The sequence below is a fragment of the Coloeus monedula genome (genome assembly GCF_965178545.1).
Source record: "Coloeus monedula genome assembly, chromosome: 12".
Lineage (NCBI taxonomy): Eukaryota > Metazoa > Chordata > Aves > Passeriformes > Corvidae > Coloeus > Coloeus monedula.
The window spans coordinates 18,066,658-18,085,060 of NC_138792.1; the positions used below are offsets into that span (position 1 = coordinate 18,066,658).

At 42.5% G+C, this 18,403-nt stretch overlaps 1 protein-coding gene across 2 annotated transcripts in view; it reads left to right on the forward strand.

The window, feature by feature from the left end:
* The first annotated feature begins 1,648 nt into the window (after positions 1-1,648).
* Positions 1,649-18,403, forward strand: part of RPS6KA6 (ribosomal protein S6 kinase A6) — a 36,733-nt gene continuing 19,978 nt past the window's right edge. For both annotated transcript variants that reach the window (XM_082289445.1, XM_082289446.1), the window contains exons 1-6: positions 1,649-1,824; positions 9,912-9,971; positions 13,616-13,732; positions 16,363-16,444; positions 17,219-17,299; positions 17,786-17,865. In XM_082289445.1, coding sequence (XP_082145571.1) covers positions 1,750-1,824; positions 9,912-9,971; positions 13,616-13,732; positions 16,363-16,444; positions 17,219-17,299; positions 17,786-17,865 — 495 coding nt within the window. In that variant the 5' untranslated portion in view covers positions 1,649-1,749. The remainder of the gene's footprint in view (positions 1,825-9,911; positions 9,972-13,615; positions 13,733-16,362; positions 16,445-17,218; positions 17,300-17,785; positions 17,866-18,403) is intronic.

The following is an 18,403-nucleotide window of genomic DNA, read 5'->3' on the forward strand; positions in this document are numbered from 1 at the left end:
ACTGGGATATCGCTGTGTGTGCCCCAGCAGCCTGCAGAGCTGGGGCTCGTCCCTTCATCTCCTGTCACTTAATTGCTGTAAAAGCTCCATGTTCACACACTCCTACCATAACAAAACTAAAGTGACCCAGCCTGAACAGTTCTATATTTAAAGCATAAATTCTCTGTCAACATTAACTACCTGTGACTTTGATCCTCCATTTTCTCACCTGATTTTTGTTTTCTGAAGGACAAACATTCCCAGTACACACTCCAAAACATTTGTCTTCCATGGTTGAGTTCCAGACCTTTAAAAATAGGCTTGCAATGGAAATGCTGACGTGCCAGCTGGCTGCTGCTGCAGTGACACATTCACAATAGGCAACTCCTCAGCGCCGGGGAACTGGGAATGGGCAGCTTTTGGGACTGCTCGCTCGGATTTAATCAGGGACTGGAGCAGCACAGCATCCTACACTTGTCTGTGCAGTGGTTGACTTCTGAGTCAAAAAAAACCAGCATAGAAAGTGTTTGGGATACGGGATGCACCAGCTTGTTCCCTTGATCGTGCTCATTTCATCAAAATTATTTGGCAATTAAGAAGGGTTTGAGCCTTCCTTTGCTTTATCTAAAGGACAGGGCTTCTTGATAAGTCACACAGCATGTTCAAATAAAAACTGTCATTGAGGCAGTTTTCTATCCTTTAAAAACATACTTTTGACAGTATCATCTAGTGTTTTCCAGCTCCTAAAATCGAACGGTGAAGGGGGAATATTATTTTTTCATCCACGCTCTTTTTCCTGCCCCCGTTCGGCAGTGCTGTTGTGTTTCTCTGAACACATGCCTGGGAACAAAGGCGTCGGAACCGGTTTGTTGTAACCACGGCGAGGCGGCTCCGCTCCCGCCCCGGCTCCTTCTCGCTTCCCACCGCCGCGGGCCCCGCAGGGACCGGGCTGCGCCTCCCCGCCGCCCGCGCTTCCTGTCCCCACACCTCGCAATTTCGAAAAAACACAACCAAACGAAACTTTTGGGGTTTTTTCCCTTCCCCTCTGTCGGTTCCGCGGGAGGAAGAGCCTCCCCGTGCCGGGGCCGCAGCCGGTGCCCCTGAGCGCCGATCACTGACAGTCCGCGTCCCCTCAAGCCTGTCCCCCACTTCATCCCCGTCTCTTCATTCCTGTCCCTCATCCCCAATCCTTTTATCCCCCATCCGCTGACCCCCCGTCCCCTCACGCCTTGTTCCCGCAGCCTTGATCCCCCTCAGACCTGTCCCCGCAGTCGCGTCTCCTCACTTCCAATTCCCTCAGCCCCGTCCCTCATCCCCAATCCCCCTCATCCTCTGCCCCTCACCCCCAATCCTTCCACCTCAATCCCCCTCAAACCTGTCCCTCACCCTCAATCCCTCCATCCTCCATCCCCAATCCCCCTCACATCTGTCCCTCCATCCCCAATCCCCTCATCCCCAATCCCTCCATCCCCAATCCCCCTCAGCGCGGCGCGGCCGCCCGCCCGCGGCCCCGGTGACGTCACCGCGCGTCATTCCCCCCCCCCCTCCCCATGCAGGGGATTCTCCGTCCCGCCCTGACGTCACCGCGGTGCCGCGCAGGCCCCGCCCCCGCGGGCCGCCATGTTGGGGGCGTGCGCGGGGCAGCGCAGCGCGGCGCCGCCCCCGCCGGCCGGCAGCGCCCGCACCCCGCGCTCCGCTCCGCGCCCGGCCCCGCGCCGCTCCGCACGGCCACCGGGAGCGGCCGAGCCGCCGCGGCCCCACAGCCGGGACATGGTGCCGTGCGCGCCGCTGGACGACGAGCCGCAGCCCTGCCACAAAATGGAGCTGTACGTGAGCGGCGCCGAGGTCAGTGCGGGGCGGAAGGGGGGGGGGGAACGGGGCGGGCCGGCTCCGCGCCCCGCCGGCACCTGCGCCCGACCCGGCCTCCCGCGGCCGCGCGGGGCTGCGCCGGCCTCGCCTCGCTGCCCGCTCAGCCTGCCCGCCGCGCCCCCGCCTCCCCCGCCGCCCCCGGCCCCCCGGCCTGCGCTCGGCCGCGACCCGCGCCCGCCCTGCCCGGCCCCGGCCCCGGCCCCGGCCCGCAGGCGGCGGCCCCCGCCCGCCCCCGCCGTCCCGCGGGCCCAGCCGCCGCCGCCGCGCAGCCCCGCCGCCGCCCCGGGCCCGGCCGTGCCCCCCGGGCGCGGGCCGTGACACGTGTGGAGGTAGCGGGACCGGCGCCCGGGGGAGACCGGTGCTTTGTGTCGCCTCCCGGCTGCTTCGTGTCACAGGTGTCTGTCCCCACGTAGCATCCAGGGGGTTGTAAACTCACTTTTATGGCCGTAGCTCCTGTGAAAAGTTACTTTAAGTTCTGCTGGAAATTTGCTCGTGCTAATGTGGCTACGCATCCAGGTAGGTTGTCACTACGGAGGTCCCTTTGCCTTCTCGTGGAATAACTATGCATTAATTATCAGACACACAACGAGCAGAGAGAACCAGGAGTGCCTGGCTGAGGTTTGGATGCTTAAACGTTGAATAACTAACTCTACGTTGATTATCGTAAACACAAGGAGCAGAGGGAACCAGGAGTGCCTGGCTGAGGTTTGGATGCTTAAACGTGTTAAAGAACGAGGAACGGCTTCGAGGTATTGCTTAGTGCTTGAGGTGCTTCATCAGCAAGGAGCAAATGCAATTTAAAAGAAAATAAAAGGTAAAACTGGTTCTGTTACAACGATTCCTGTGTCTCAGCAGAACGTGGTGCTTGAGTATTAAAACTCTTGCACTTTGAAATCAGAAGTGGAGAGTTGCATATCAGGTATCGTCAGCTATGACAAATAAAAGATTACACCTAGGTCTGTTAGACACACAAAAGATGTTATCTAAATAAAGCTGCTTAAAACTGGTCAGACTTGCTTTCTGTTGTGCACCAGACTCTTCTAGGTGAAAAGGGTCTGGCAAAATCATCTCAAAGTACAAAGTGTGCAAGAGTGAAAGGATGTCCTTTAAAGGGTCTTGTTGAAATTTTTTTTCCCTGTTAAAAATTTAAAGAGAAAAAACCCCCAATTTTCTTAGTGCTTTTAATATTTGCGGTTTTTAATACCACTGCCAAGTACTATAATTACTGGATATGCATTTTTATACCATGGCTGCTACACTCTAACACTTAAAAATATTCTAATGGTTAATAATACTTGAGGCAGTCTCTGTACCTTAATATTAGAGAAATCCTAATTATGTTAGTGAAGCTACAGGATCTGAATGTCAGCAAAAGTATTAATATTTGTTCATATTGTTTGTAAAAGTAGTTATGTTGTAGCTGAGGTATGAAACTTAGCGGAGGTCTGAGAACTTTCTTGGTCCTGTCGATGAGTTCTTTAGGAAATATTAAGAAATCATGATATATGAGTGCTAAAATAACCAGGTGTGGAGTGTTGCAGCTGAATTGGGATGTGCATCCCTGGGTGTTTTTTGGCTGGACAAAGTCCCCCACCAAGGGGTGCCAGCAGAGCACAGGGCAGGGGATGTCCAGCTGAAAGGGCTCTGTGTGTGTGTGTAACATCTGAAGGCAACTGTTTGCAACAGTCGCTCTTTAAATTGTATTTTCCTCAGGTCTGTACCTGAACTATTTCATAAGGTCTGTGTAAAGCTCCTCTGGTTGTGCTCTGATTAAAAGGAGACCTGGTGTTTGTTGTGTTCGTGTTAGGTTTGGCCAGCAGCAGTTAAAGCCCATTTATGCCAAACCAGTTTCTTCAAGTTGAGTGTGAAGTTCCCAAATTACAGGAACAAATACTTGTGTTGTCATAACCCTTCCTATAAGTGATCTCAGGGATGTGCTGCACTTCTCACTTGTTGGATTTCTACATCCACGTGGCGTGGGGATTTAACAAAGGTGTGTTTTATGTCAAAATGTATTTTCGTTTGGACTTTCACTTAGTTTTTATAGAATTAAGTATAGCTCATTACAGCCTTGTATTGGCAGCCTGAGAGATCTCTGACCTTGGCCTTGCTGGAACTACAGTCAACAGAGCTACTGTGAAACAGGTTCTTATTTTGAAGATTAACTTGTGCCTTCTGGTGCCCTTGTCCATCAGCTGTGGCACAGGAGGGAAAATCCGAGGAATGGTTTTCTCTGAGGACTCTGCTTGTTGACTAAATTTGGGATTATGTTATTAGCAATAAGTGCGTTTCCAGTAGCACTTGTGTTGACTTGGAGTAAAAACACCTGGCAAGGAAAGGATGTGATCTTGAAGGTAGGAAACAAATTTTCATGATTCAAGTCACAAGAACAACGTGAACTTTTGGAAGAAATTATTGAAAGTCAGGATTGAATTATTTTGCCCTTTTTTTGGGGGGGGAGGGTCTTTGAAGTGCTGAGGATTTGGGGCTGTGTGCTGTGCTGTTCCTGTGTTTATATTCCTATGACAGCATCACTTGTGAAGCTGTTTGTGACTCTGGGAATTCCTTAAGTCTAGGTAGGAAGGATGAGTGTTGCGCTGTTTAAGCTTCAAATATTCAGTGAACTTCTTTCTCCCTGGATATTGGATTAATAAATATTTCCATGGTAATGAAAATAGGTATAAGGGTGTTGATCATAATCAACTGTTGTAGATTATTAAAATATAATTACAGTCTACAAAGAAACAGGAAAGTAAACATTAGCATTTTACTGACCAAGCTGGATGAAATGCAGAAATAGTTGGAATTGGGCAGAATATGGGAATTTGGGCACTTTCTGCCCATTGAACAGGGAGGGTTGCATTTACAAGGAGCTGTGTAATAGGTGTAAGCACATGCTGTTTGCAAGACATGAATATTGTGAATTGCATAAATGCAATCTCTGTCTCAAACACTTATTTTTGCAATAAGTACTTCAGGAACCAGTTACTTAATTGCCTGATTGTGACAAGCAAGACAAGGCTGAAACAAAAAAGTGACTGAAAACTAAAGTATTCGGCTGGGAACCGGGGCTGCATTGTGAGTTGCTGCCTTCCAAAAGGCATTTTCGTGAGCTGAACTCTGCTGCTGTTGTGCATAAGCTGCTGCCTTTGCCAGTTTAAATAAATACATCTTTGATTTTGGCCAGTGTTTTCAGCCCATCCTCTGGAGCACGTTCTGAGCCCGGTCTGTCAAAGGCCACTGAATTTTGTCAGTGTTAGGAGTTGCATAACTCCTTTGTGAGTAATTACTGGCAGTGACGTGGATGACTCAGCTCTACCTAGTTTTGTGCATCTCTCAGAATCGCCACAATCGGGTGGTGTTCTGTTAAGGAGAGAAAGTAAAACCTTGCCCCTAATCTGAGTGCCCTCAGCCATCACAACAATGTACAGATTTTGTAAAGATCTTGGAGAACAAGTTGCCTTTAAAAAAAAAAAAGTATGCACATTAATGCTCTTAAAGGGAAAACAATGAGTGTCTTTATGCATTGAAAAGTGCTGCAATACAGTAATAATGATGGTGGGTTTGTATACCACTTCTGAAATTAGTTTTGGGAATCTGCTGTAGTATTCTGAGTCTCAGAAAGGAGCCAGGAGTCTGTTGCAAGTAGCTCACCTTCCTTCCTGCAGGATACCTTTGGAGACACTTCACAGTAACCCTAAATCCAAAGAATGGGATGATTTGTTTGCTCATCATAGGCAGAATTCTGCTATTTATGTAGTACTTCACTACATTAAGAATAAAATTTGAAATCATTGCTTTCATCGAGTTTAAATCTTACCCTTTCCCAGAATTACCTGCCATCAGACGTGATTTGGAGACTGTCTGCTTTATGCCCGTTGATTCTGGAGTTATGATTATGTACGCAGGCAGGAACACTGCTAATTCAGTGATAGCTGTGCTTGGGGTCAGCTTTGTGTCTTGTCAGAGCTATAACTTGCTGGAGGCACCTGTAATTCTCCCCTGATCTGATAATGGGAAGGATCAAAATGTCCTTTTAAAATCACTAATTATATGTTGCTGAAGGTTTGGTATCCTGTTGGAATGTATGATTTATTTGCCACAGGAAAATAACTTTATAGCTCTCCCTAGTAATTGATTATGGGTTTCAGGTGTTTTAGGTTGCTTTATCTCCCTCTTTTACTTGGTGTGTTAAAGAGTGTGAGGGAGTTAAGAGGCCTCTTCCCTTTGAGGGGGGAAATTGAGGGACTGGGGTTGGCCCAGGATTTGTGCAGGTGGGGGAGTGGATGTGCCCAGAACCCTCAAATTCCTCAGACCTATCTCAGGAAATACTCGTTAGGCCAATGTGTTGCTAGTTAAATTAATGATGCAAACTCACTATAGATGTAATTAAGAATTAATGAGGAACAAATGTGGTCGTCATGACAGGATATTTTTTTTCAAAGTCTTTTTGACATAATTGGGATTTCCTATGTAAGCTTCCACTCAAATACTTTGAAATAAGTATTTGAAGCATTCCTTCTGTGTGTGGGGAAGGAAACTGGTTATTCCTGTGTTCATGTGGGAGAACTGAGGTGCAGGTCTTGGGGACACTGCAGTAACTTCCCAAACAGAGCCCAGGAAAGGAGGATATGGGAGCTCTTGGTGATCCTTGGGTAGAATTTTACCTGTTTGAAGCCAGACAAGACTTTAGGTGAGTGGTGCTGATTACTGCTTTTTACTTCTAATTATAGTATGATGATTAAATTCCCAGTTCTGCTTTTTCTAGACATTTTTTAATGCTGTTTGAATGCCTCAATGAAGACATGTAAAAGCAGGGCAGGATGAACCTGCTTTACATCCTCCACTGCTTTTCCTGTGATTAGGTATTTTTGCTGACCTTTTGCCTGGCTTCTTTCAACCAAAACCTGTGGACCCACCAAATCCTAAGGCATTTACCATGTAAACAGTGAAAACATCCTTCATATGTGGGGGGCAGATGGTTCAAATCTTTGGTAACGCTGGGAATCCTCTGTTCTGCTGCAATAATCAGAGGAAAAACATGTGCAATAGTCATTAAGCCTTTTCCCAGCCCCCAGAAGCCCTTTGGGTATTCTCCCAAGGTAATAGGGATGGTCCCAGTCATGGGATCCATGGGATTATTTAAATCCAGAGGCACACTGTTCCCTGGGAGGCAGTTGGGTCCCTCAGCCTGCACCTCTGCAAAAGTGAGTGTCTGACCTGCCAGGTGCTCTGACCTAAACTTTGAGCTCATCTATTTACATAGTTTCTTTTGTTATTTTGTACTAATCAACAATGTGCGGTACTTTGTGTCATTTCCAGAATGTGTGTTTGGAAAGTGTTGTCAGTGTTTGCTTGGATGTCTGAGTTCAGTTTGTGTTTTCATGGGAGTTAATATTTAAAATGTTCAATTCTAGGACTTTAGCAGCACTGAACAGCAAAATGATTCGAAGATGAAGGAATCTCCTTCACAATCATAGTACTGGCTTCTTCCACCTGCTCTTTTTATAGAGAGCTGTACTTTTTAATTCTCAATAATAAATTAAATTTGTGCATTTGTAGATATTTAGTAAGTAATGACTTAGAGGTTAAAATAGTTCTGTTCTATATATGTTTGTGCATAAATATTCATGGTTAAATCACTAAAAGGAGTCTCACTTGGCTGTGGAAGCTGCATTTTGTATCTGGTTTCCACAGAGGTGGGAAATAAGCATTAACTGTCACTTTTCATTTTTGCCAGCTTCTGGTTATTGAAACTTGGCCAATTAAGTGACTGTACAAGACAGTAATTATTTGATTTTTGTCACTGACTTTTTTTATCTGAATTACTTAACAAGCTACCAGACTTTGGGTTATATTCCAACAAGTTTGCAGATTTTTGTTCCTTGTTTTTTTTTTTTTTTAATGGACAGTGACCAGGCTTCACAAACAAATATGGCAAAAGTTTTAGTTTCGTGTATCAAGCAGTAAAAGCAGATTCATGCCCTTGAACATCGAATTCTTTGGACTAGAAATTGGCAGGTGTCCCAGTCTGTATCAGTACAGAGAGACTGGACAGGAAAAAACAAACACAAACCAAGGAGCAACAATGAACGGGAAAAGTGTATGATAGGAAATTGTTAATTAAGATGATTACCTGCCATAAAAGTCCAATAGCTTAGTGTATTTGATTTGCCAGCAAGTTGAAAGTACATTACATGGTGTTGTGAGGAACACCAGAGAAGAAATTACACACTGATTTTGGGTTCAAAACCCCATTCCTGCTTCATTTTTCGTATGTGTATTGTTTTCAGTGTATCTACAGTCCTGCTGGCTGGTAGCGTTGGTTCCAGAGCTTAAACTGAAGTAACAAAACTTGGAAAGTGTTGCCCATATTTATAGAAAGAAACAGTGAAATGCACACTAAAATCACTTTGAATTTAAGTCCATGAAGGAATAATGTTACTACATTTCTGAGCACCTGGAGTGGAAACCTAGTTTAGTTCCAAATAAGCTTTTTGGACAAGTTTGGTGGGCTTCACATTGGTTCACACTTGAGTGTAATCCTGTGGTATTGTGAAAAGAAATTGCATGGAAATGAGGTTGGAGGTCAGAGCTGGGCTGAACTTTGGTGTTACTTGTTGATTTATTTAGTTAATTCATACAGGAACAGCCATAGTGAGTGCCTTGTCCCCCCCAGTATCTAATTTGGAAAAAAATGTTTATGCAAAAAAAAGAAATAAATCACATTGCAAATTAATAACTTTGGTTTCTGGATCCAGGGTAATGGATGAGTGATTTTTGACCTTTAGAGTTGGGGTGGCAACACATGAGAGATGAAAGATGGGCATGGGCAGGAGGCACCACTGGTTAAACTGAGTTATGATAAATAGGAACTTATAGAAGGAAAATAAATGAAGCTTTATGCTATTTCCTTGATCTGTTTTTTTTTTTCCAGTGAGGATATAGTCCAAAAATAAGTGCCAGTATCTTGCTACAAAAATTGGAGATTTAACTCTATCAAAATCATTAATTTGTGAATTAGCTCTTAAAAGCTCTCAAAACCAGGAGTCTGTAGCAGCAGTGGAAGTGGTTGAGGGTTTGCCTGGGTGACACAGTCGTGGTACAAACCTGGCCCTGCAGCCCCACCTGTTCCTCCAGATTCTGGGTTTGGCTCTGAACAGAGGAATCTGTGGGGCATTTCTTCTTAGGCAGGGATTTTAGAAAAAAATCAGAAGTACAAGAAAAAAAAGTCATTACCCAGCCTAGAATTTAACTGGTTCACCTTCTGTTTTCAGGAAAAAAGTTGAAGTTTTCTTATGTTATTTCTAGTTAGTATTTTAGTGTGGGACCTGTGCCACATAAAGGTAGAGATGCTGAACAATTAATATATAAATAAATTAGCAATTATTACTAGCAAAATCCATAGTGGGATTCATCCGTTTTTGTCAGGTATTTCCAGTTTTTAATTAATGCTTTACATGTCTGAACAGAGCATGTCCTTCATATTTTTGGGTTTTGGGTTTTTGTTTTGTGTAGTTTCAGCTCTGAATTATTTGTGACTTAGGGAGTGCTTAAACTAAGTTTTGATTTTTTTTTTTTTTTTACTGCAACCATGGACTTGGTATTTTCAAAAAGGCTTGGAATCACTTTTGCATCTTTTCTCTTTAAACTCTAAATTAATTTTCATTAGAAGAGTAGGTTTCTGAAAAGCATCTACAGCATAAGTTTCGTGCATAACTGAGGAATTCTGTATTAGTGTAATCTTGTAGGGGTGGTATCTGTAGCTTTTAAAGGAGTTTTAAATTAATCCCAATTAAATAACACTGGCATAATAATAATAATGATGGCATTTACAAAGGGAGATGCTAAATGATACATAAGGGAGATGCTAAATATAACTATTGAGTAGTAATGTTTGTTTGAAACTACAGCTTTAAATTAGAGCAACCCCACCACCAGTTTTCACTTGTGTGCTCTGAAATGTAAATTGGTTCAATTATGAACTCTGTTAATTTGAAATTGCTTGGTCTTAATAAAGTTTTTTTTCTTTTTTTTTTTTCCCTCTGCATTCCCCTCTCCAGCTAAATGGCCTTAAAATGGCAGATGAGCCTATGGAAGAAGGTGAACCATATTCCTACCACGTAAGTGTTTGGTACCTGTTCACTTCAGCCACTCATTAGCATGATCTCCTGTTGAAGCAAAATTTATGCATTCCCTGCTCTTTAATAACTTCGGAACCCATCATTTTATTTGAACAATATCTGAGGAGACTCTAAGTCTCAAAGATGGTTTTGGAAATTAGTACCTGGGTAGGGACTGTAAGTGCCTTGTTTGGGAAAATCTGCTGCATGAGGCAGAGCTTTATGGAAAGATTCTGTGTGCTGCAGGGAGCATTTGATCCCTCAGCCTCAGAAATGCTCGGGCTGACCTCGAGCCTCTCATACAGAGGGCTGAATGCTGCTCTTGCTACACTGTCAGCTCTTCTGCCTTTGTAGTTTTTGGTGTAGTTGCTGTACCTTCAGCTCAAAGGTACTTAATTCTGCTGTTTTCAACAGAATTAATGTGTACATCAGTATGTTAATTTTGCTTTTATGTAGAACTATCCCAGGTAAACCCCTATTGAGCATGGATTTTGTCCAGTGCCTGTTTAGGAGGTGCTGAAGATGAGTGTTTTGTGTGCTGGCTAAACCTTGGACTAAACTTCAGGCTCATCCTGTGTGTGGTGAAATGCCTGACTTCCCATGGAAATATGTGCCATCATTTTTCAACACACTCATCCTTGTATTTTTGAGCAGGGTCATAAAGAGAGTGTCAGATATCTGTTGCCCAGAGAGGTTGTGGACTTCCCATCCCTGGAAGTGTCAAAGGCCAGGAGTTTGGAGTACCCTGGGATAGTGGAAGGTGTCCCTGCCCATGGCAGAGGATTTAACTGGATGAGCTTTAAGGTCCCTCCAACCCAACCTGCTTTGTGTTTCTGCAATAAGTACATCTTGCCACCAGTTGTAACGACTGCTTTGTGTTACAATAACATTTATAAGTATGGGGTTTGGAGAATGAAGTCTTGGGCATAGAACTATGTGGTGCCTGGACATTTCCTGGTGTGGAGTGGGTAAATAAAGTGTCAGAGTGGTCTCACACGTAGCAAAGAAAGGAGCAGTGGATCGTCTTGAGTTTTCCACTGCTCTTGAACCAGGAGGAGGAGGAGGTTGCTGGGCTCTCAGGTGCTTGGAGCCACATACCAGCGAGCCATGGCAAAGGCATAACTGATCCCAGTGTTTCCTTTGGCTTCTTGGCTCCTGGTGAACCTACTGGGAGCAGGGAAGAGTTCCCTCTTGTGCAAGACCACTCAGTGGGAGCTGGTGCTTCAGCTCAGAAAGAAATTTGCTGCTCAGGCAGCAGAACACAAAGTGAGATAATCAAATTTGCAGTTCGTGGAGGCCAAAGTAGAAATGAAAATGAAAGTGGCTTGGAGCTGCTCAGCTCTGTGTGCTCATTCCTTGGCAATGATGAAGAGGTCTCTTTATACCTCAGTCATTCCAATTTTTAGTGCTTTAATGATAGTTAAGTAAGTGAAATTATATAGACATCTTTTGTGAAGATAAAACACTTTATAAAAAAAAAACTCATTTCATCCGTCTCGAGTTAGTCTTTATTTGCATGGAAAACATTTCTCTCCTGAGTTCACATTTAGAAATCCTCTCAGTCTCCTCAGCAACCACGTGTGATGTCACAGGCTAATGGCTCGAGGTGGGTGATAAACACAGGAGAGGCTGAACTCTTAAAGAGCTTTTCTCATGCAAAGGTTCACAGTGTTAAGGAATACAAATTAGATGGGGAAGAAAGAAGGCTTCTAAATAGAGTATTTACATATTTCATAGGAAGAAGCAACCATTAAGTCTGTTGTAGAACTTGGTGTGTAATTAGACAACTTGCTGCTTTCATCTGTCATCAGATGACTTCAGAATGCTGCTGTTCTTATGTGCCTTAAATTAGGCATGTGTTTAAAAAGTAAAGGAAAATGAAAAGATAGGTGTATCTTTCCTCTGAGTAGAGAAATGCACAGTCACCAAGGTGGATGGATGGAGGGAAGCCGGGATGTTTACAGTGTGTCATCAGCATATGTCAGCTGGGGGTTTGTGACCAAAGAGGGAAATAAAGTAGCTTGGATGTGAATTGTAGAATTAACTTTGTTTTCCAGCAGTGTCTGGTGTTAATACCCACCTTTGTGTGGGAAGCAGGCAGAACAAACAGGCCTTTCCCAGAAGGGAGGATGAAATAAGAGAGAGGGGAGGGGAAAGGACTCATGTGCAGTAACAGCTGGACTGCAGTTTGGGAATATACCAAGATGTTTGTTTGAACTCTTTCTTTCCCCCTCTGGACAAGCAAAGCAATTAAGGCAGAAGCAGTTAATGCCATGTGATGATTGCTTCTTTTTTTTCTTTAATTACTACAGTATGTACAAATTCAGATGAGCAGATTTCTACTCTGAATTTGTCTAAAACCAATTAAAGAATTTCATCCAGGTACTTATGTATGAGCTGTGATAAAGCTCATTAGAAGTTTTAATGCACAATCTTGGACAATAAGTTCACCTGACTATAGAATGATATTGTTTCCAAAACCCAGCTGTTTCATCCAGTGCTCAGGTCCTTTCCTGGTGCTGTTTGCACTTCTCATCGAGGGGCAGTAACTCACAGGACGTTGGTTGGGTGTTTTTCTGGTCTCTGCTAAGAGAAGCTTTCAAAGTGAAGGCCTGAAGAGAGGATAGAAGGCAGCTGATAATCATCTGATGCCCCAAAAATGAAGTCCTGCAAATCAGATGGGATTTTCCTTTGTGACTGGGTTGTGTACAAAATACTGATATTCTTGATAGGGCTGAGGGTGCTGCTCTTTTTCCCCCTGCGAGCTGAGGTTGCTGTTGGAGGCTTCAGTTTTTAATTTCAAGGGTGCTTATTTTGACACCTTGCTTGTTTTGGCTCTCAGAAACTTCTCTTACACCATAAAGCTGCAATCCATCATGGGATTTGTTGTCATCGGGAACGCTTGTCTTTTCACAACTGGAGCTGCCGTGCCCTGCTCTGCTGAGAGGGACATGAGAAAGTCAAGAGAACATTAAATCACTCACCTAGCTCAGAATTACCCTTGGCTGTTTCAAGGAGGTCCCCACACAGGATCATCTTCCCAGGAGCTCTGCACCCCAGAGCTGTTTCTTCTCTTGGATGCAAGAATTCTCAGAGTCCTTAAGATGACTCATATCTTATTTATGGTCTTCAAATGCTGCCTGTTCCTCCAGCTACAAATGGATGACCAGAGTTATTATTTGCTGCTGTGAAAAGCAATAATTACCCCAAATGATGAAATTCAATTTGGCTTTCATTAAGACTTATTTCAGGAAGGGGAAAGATGAGAAGAGTAATCACTGGGAAAACTAAAGCTGCTAAGCAGAGGTGAAGCACAGAAGTCTTGGTTTAAAAATCTGTACATTTATTTCTTTCATGTAAAGTAATCCAGCTTTTCTGCAGTTGGAATATTTATGGCAAAGGGAAATGAGCATTCTTTGAGAATTTTCCTTCAGTTTGGAAATTTTAGATGTGTCTATTTAAGAAAAGATAGATGGGAGAGCTCTTCATTTGAGCAATTTTCCTTTATGCCATATTAGAGTTTCAAATATTTTATTAAAATAGAACTAAACAAAGAAAAATCCAGGTATTTACATGCATGTTTAGCAAGACTTAGTTACTGCAGGCCTGTTCACTGTTGTATTTTGTTTGCTTTGAAATCACAGGATGAAGGAAGTGTGAAAGAAATTCCTATTACACACCACGTGAAAGAAGGATGTGAGAAAGCAGATCCAGCACAGTTTGAACTACTTAAGGTTCTTGGACAGGGATCATTTGGAAAGGTAAGATGATAAACTTGTTCCATAGACCTGTCCAGACATTACAGGGAAATAGTGGCCAGTGGAGTTGCTGGGAATGTTTGAAAATGTGTTGAGTAATTGAATCCTTTTCCAGCCTTGCTCCAGTGCCATGGACAGAACCTTCTGAAGGAAATGGTGGTTTGTCTTTTAATGATGGGACTTGACATGCTGGGAATGTTTGGCTTTTTTCAAGACACAAAATCTGTATTTATGTAGCTACAGAAGAGTTGACTGTGGCAGTTTGGAACTTGAACCAAAGTAACAGTAAAGTAAATAACCTGGGAAATGTATTTCATGTTTTTTATTTTGCTGTATTTACCAAGTGATCTGCAGCTAAAAGACTCTAATTGTTCAGAGGGCACAGAGAAGAAATATGGCAGGGTTTTTGTTACAATGTTTTCCTTTTGTAATGTGTCACTTTGCAGAAATGAAGTTAAAAATCTGATCTCTCAGTCACTGTGTTGAAACACAGTAGTTGAAATATTAATCCGAGTGTATAAGGAGGTAATTAATTTTTGAAAACCAAACTCAAACTGCATCTTTTGCAGTGCATCAAAAGTAGTCAATCAGCTTTACATATGTTCCCATTTTCCTGTTCTTCTGCTGGTTCTGTGTGTGTCTCTAGGCAGGAAGAAACCTCTGCATAGAGTGGAATGAGAGAGGCAGAAATAGACTTTAGGAAGGCACTGAGTGAATCAGTGATGATGTAGAGAACAGACTTTAAATATTTCTTAATATTTTGAGGTTTCAGAAACATTTCTTTACCTGGTAATGTTGGTTTCCCTCACACACTTCTCACTGTCAGAGCCTGAAAAGCTCCATATATTTATTACTCCTGACTTGAGACGTGTGAAGCTACCTCAGGGTTCAGCACAGCTGGCACAGCTAGCCCTGACTCAGATTTGGCTTCCCAGAGTTCAGGGTTCTGCCAGCCTAAGGAATGCTCTTGCTTGGAATCCCACCAGCTTGGCCAGACATGCTCTGGAGCTTTGGAAAGCTGGCAGTGCCTGCTTCAGGAAGCAGCTTTAGGAGCTGCATGGTGCCTGTTGCACACCTGAGCTCAGTCTCTGTCTCTGTCGCTTTCCTTTGAAAAGAGAAAACAAACAAGGCAGATCAGTGGCTTTGCCTTCATGGTGTTCTCTCTTGCCAGTTTCTGCTCCCAGGGTCCTTCCTTTGGGCATGGCAAACACAGGGTTGGATTGCTGGAGCCTGGTTTTGACATCAGTGCAAGATTTTACACTCCCACAGAAATAAAGGGTTAAACCTCCTGAATTAACTGAAGTTGTCTCTTCATCCTTTGAGGAATTGTTTGCCTTCTAAAGCAGATGTGGGGCTACCGAGGCTTTGTCTGCAAATTAAATAAATAGGTGGTGCTGCAGTAGTTTTCAGCTGGTTTGGGCCTTATTGACTAAAATGTGTAACTTGTACATGAATTCCTTATGTTCTCACAAGTTGTTGGTTATTAAGACTAAAATATTCCTATGTGCTTATTATTAATATTTTATAATTGGGATTGTATTCATCTACAACTGTTTTCTTAGTTACTGGTGTTCAAATTACTCCCTTTACTATTTTCTATCCTCTTGACCTATAGGAGAGTACTGTTGTAGGTCAGTTATTGGGCAAAATTTATCAAAACAAAAAGCCAGACAACCTTGAAACATGAGGACATTTTTCTTCTAACCGGAGCTTAAAATAAAAACAGCACCTCTCCCAACCCTATACAACTTAGTCATGATGGTGCTTGAATTTCTGATTCTAGAGTGGAAAATTTGATAAGATCATTGAAAAAATACATATCATTTCTAGAGGTAAATAAATCTAGTGTAAATGAAAGTCTGGATAAGGTGAGATCAGAGAGGCAATTTTGGTTAAGTCTTGGCTTTCTCTTGCGACTTGTATGTTATTTTTTGCAGCTAAACCTAATAATTCATAACTTAATAATTGCTATTACAAGAACAGCAATTTAGAAGTAGGAGCACATATCAAACCAATTTGTAAATTGGAAGATCTGGTGGTTAAAAATTAGTGTAGCTCCATGTCTTTGTACTGCAGTATTTTATCTGATATGCTTTTCTCAGTGTCAAGTTATATCCCATCTATCTTTAAAACTCTTCTGGAGAGAAAAAAGTAGAAAAACCTGTTGGAGTTGCTATTCCAGAGGGAAAGGGTGCTTTGATCTTAAATGGTGAGGTTTCCTTGCTTTCATCTCACCACTTGTACAAGAATTCATTAATAAAATGAATGTTTCATATTTGAGACTTGGGTCTTAAACCTCAAAAACCTCTTGGGGGGTGGCAGACCAGGCAGAAGTGTCATTCTCCAAGAAAGTGATAGGAAGAAACATCTTTCTGTAAGAACTTGTTTAGTAAACCAGGAAAGAATCCAAAGTTTATGGCCGATGCAATGCTTCAGAGAGCTCGGTGTTGCTGCAGCTCTGATCAAATCAAGGAATGCAGTTTTGCTCTTCCTTTAAAGGTGTGTGTGCTTAGTACTTCCAGCAGAGCACTGGAAGCTGCCTGACATTAATAGGAGGTTTGCAAATACTTTTTGAGAGTTTGGATTTGATTACCAAGCTTGCAGTGATTTAAAAATTGGCTTTATATTGCCAGGTCTTCCTCGTGAGGAAGATAATTGGGCCTGATGCTGGGCAGCTTTATGCAATGAAAGTGTTGAAAAAAGCTTCTTTAAAAGGTAAGTTTGTCTTTCAGCTGAGACTTTGGACCATGGGGTTTAGTGCACCTGTATTTAAAAGCTTTTGTTAGTCTTAAATATTTGTCAGTGAGTTCATAACTCTTCTCTGACAGTAGGGTTTTTTTTAGACTAACTTGTAAGTTCATGTTTAAGTGTTATTTTAAACCTGGCCAGGTAGCTTTAATTATGTGGTCAGAAATGCTCTTTCAAAGTTTAAAATTGGGTTATTTAATTCTGTTTAGACTTTTCATTATATGAAAACAAGTTAATTTCATAAACAGTTTTCCTTTTGTCTTTTGTTAAGTCAGAACTCTGCTGTGGTTAAAATGAAGTCATTCTCTTGTTCAGGAGCCATAACAATTTAATTCAGTGTTTTGGCTTTCAGGAGCCACTTGAATGGGTGCGAGTCCACTGTGTGTAAATAGGACTGTTACTGTTAAAGAGGAGAAAATAATCTTAAAAATACTATATATTCAGTACAGATAGTTTATTCAAAAATTGAAGTTGGATGTAGATGGGAGCTTTTTTCCTTGAAAGTAGTATGGATAATGAAAAAATATGGGGATGTGCTGGAAGTATAATGAAGCAAATAAGAAAGTCGGGGCAGGCAAGAAACAAACCAGAGTTCTGCTGTCTGAGGGAATGAGTTTTTTGGGAGAACATTAAAAAGGTGTTGAGGGAAGAGATTCCTTTAGACAGCAAAGCCTTTCTGCTGTGTTTGTGTTGTACCAAGTGCATTTGTTTCACACTGGGCTGTTTCCCTTGCTCCCCCAGTGCGGGACAGAGTCCGTACCAAAATGGAGCGAGACATCCTGGTAGAAGTAAATCACCCGTTCATCGTCAAACTGCACTATGGTTGGTACAGGTTCCTTTCTCTTTGCCTACAGCTGCTCTTGTTCAGTCTCACTTTTGGAGGCTCCACATTAGGTTCTAGCAACTTGGAAAAAAAAAAGGAATGTAAATACTCATCTGTATAAAAGTTTTAGGTTAAGCCCTCTTGAAATTAAAGATTTGGAACACTCTTACAAGTTCTGCAGAGATTTTGCACTTTTCATTGATTTAAACCAAACGCCAGTAATTGACATTCTTGCTGTTTTTCCTGTTTGACAAAGGAGAAATAAAAGAACATTATTTTAATCATTTCTCATGACTAAGATTTTCTTCTTTGAAGAAGCAAGGAATCATTCAATAAATTACCTCGTGTGCTGCTGAATTATTTCAGTTCCACAACAAAAGTATTGCCTGTGACTGAAATTTCTTAGTTGTAAAAGCATTCAGATCTGTTTTGTAGCTTTGTCATACAACCATTGATTTTTACTTTTTTATTTTTTATTTTCAAAGCCTTTCAGACTGAAGGGAAGCTCTATTTAATATTGGATTTTCTCAGGGGAGGAGATGTATTCACACGATTATCCAAAGAGGTAAGTACCTAAAATTTTATCTCCACTCACTCTTAGACAGGGGTTGGGTTTTGTTGGTACAAGATTGGCTTCTAAACCTGTTTTCCCTCAAAGTTCTTGTCATAGTGAAGTTTTTAATAACTTGGTTGGGCTTTCCTTACATATTCTGGATTCTGTTCTATCCTTAAGAAACCCGAGTGTGTATTGATGAGTAGCCCAGGTTTTAATTTGGCATCTGCAAAGTACAGTTCTTTTGTCTAAAAATGTTTTGTTGCTTGGAAACACAACTGAAGTAAATGAATATTTAGCACTGAAGGAAGGGGATGTGTAGTTCTCATGCTCTTAGTCAGCTTAGGTGCTCCTGGAATCCTGCAGCCCTGAGAGGTTTCTGCTGCACTGTAAAATTGCCTTGTGCTGCAATCCAAATGCTCATCCTGAATCCCACAGAGTGGGAACATGGAGTGCTTTTGAGCCCACTCCCCTCCATCCAACCCTGGCACACAACTGGACCTTGAATTTTTCATTTCTATTTTTGTTTTCTGGAGGGAGAGCTTCACAG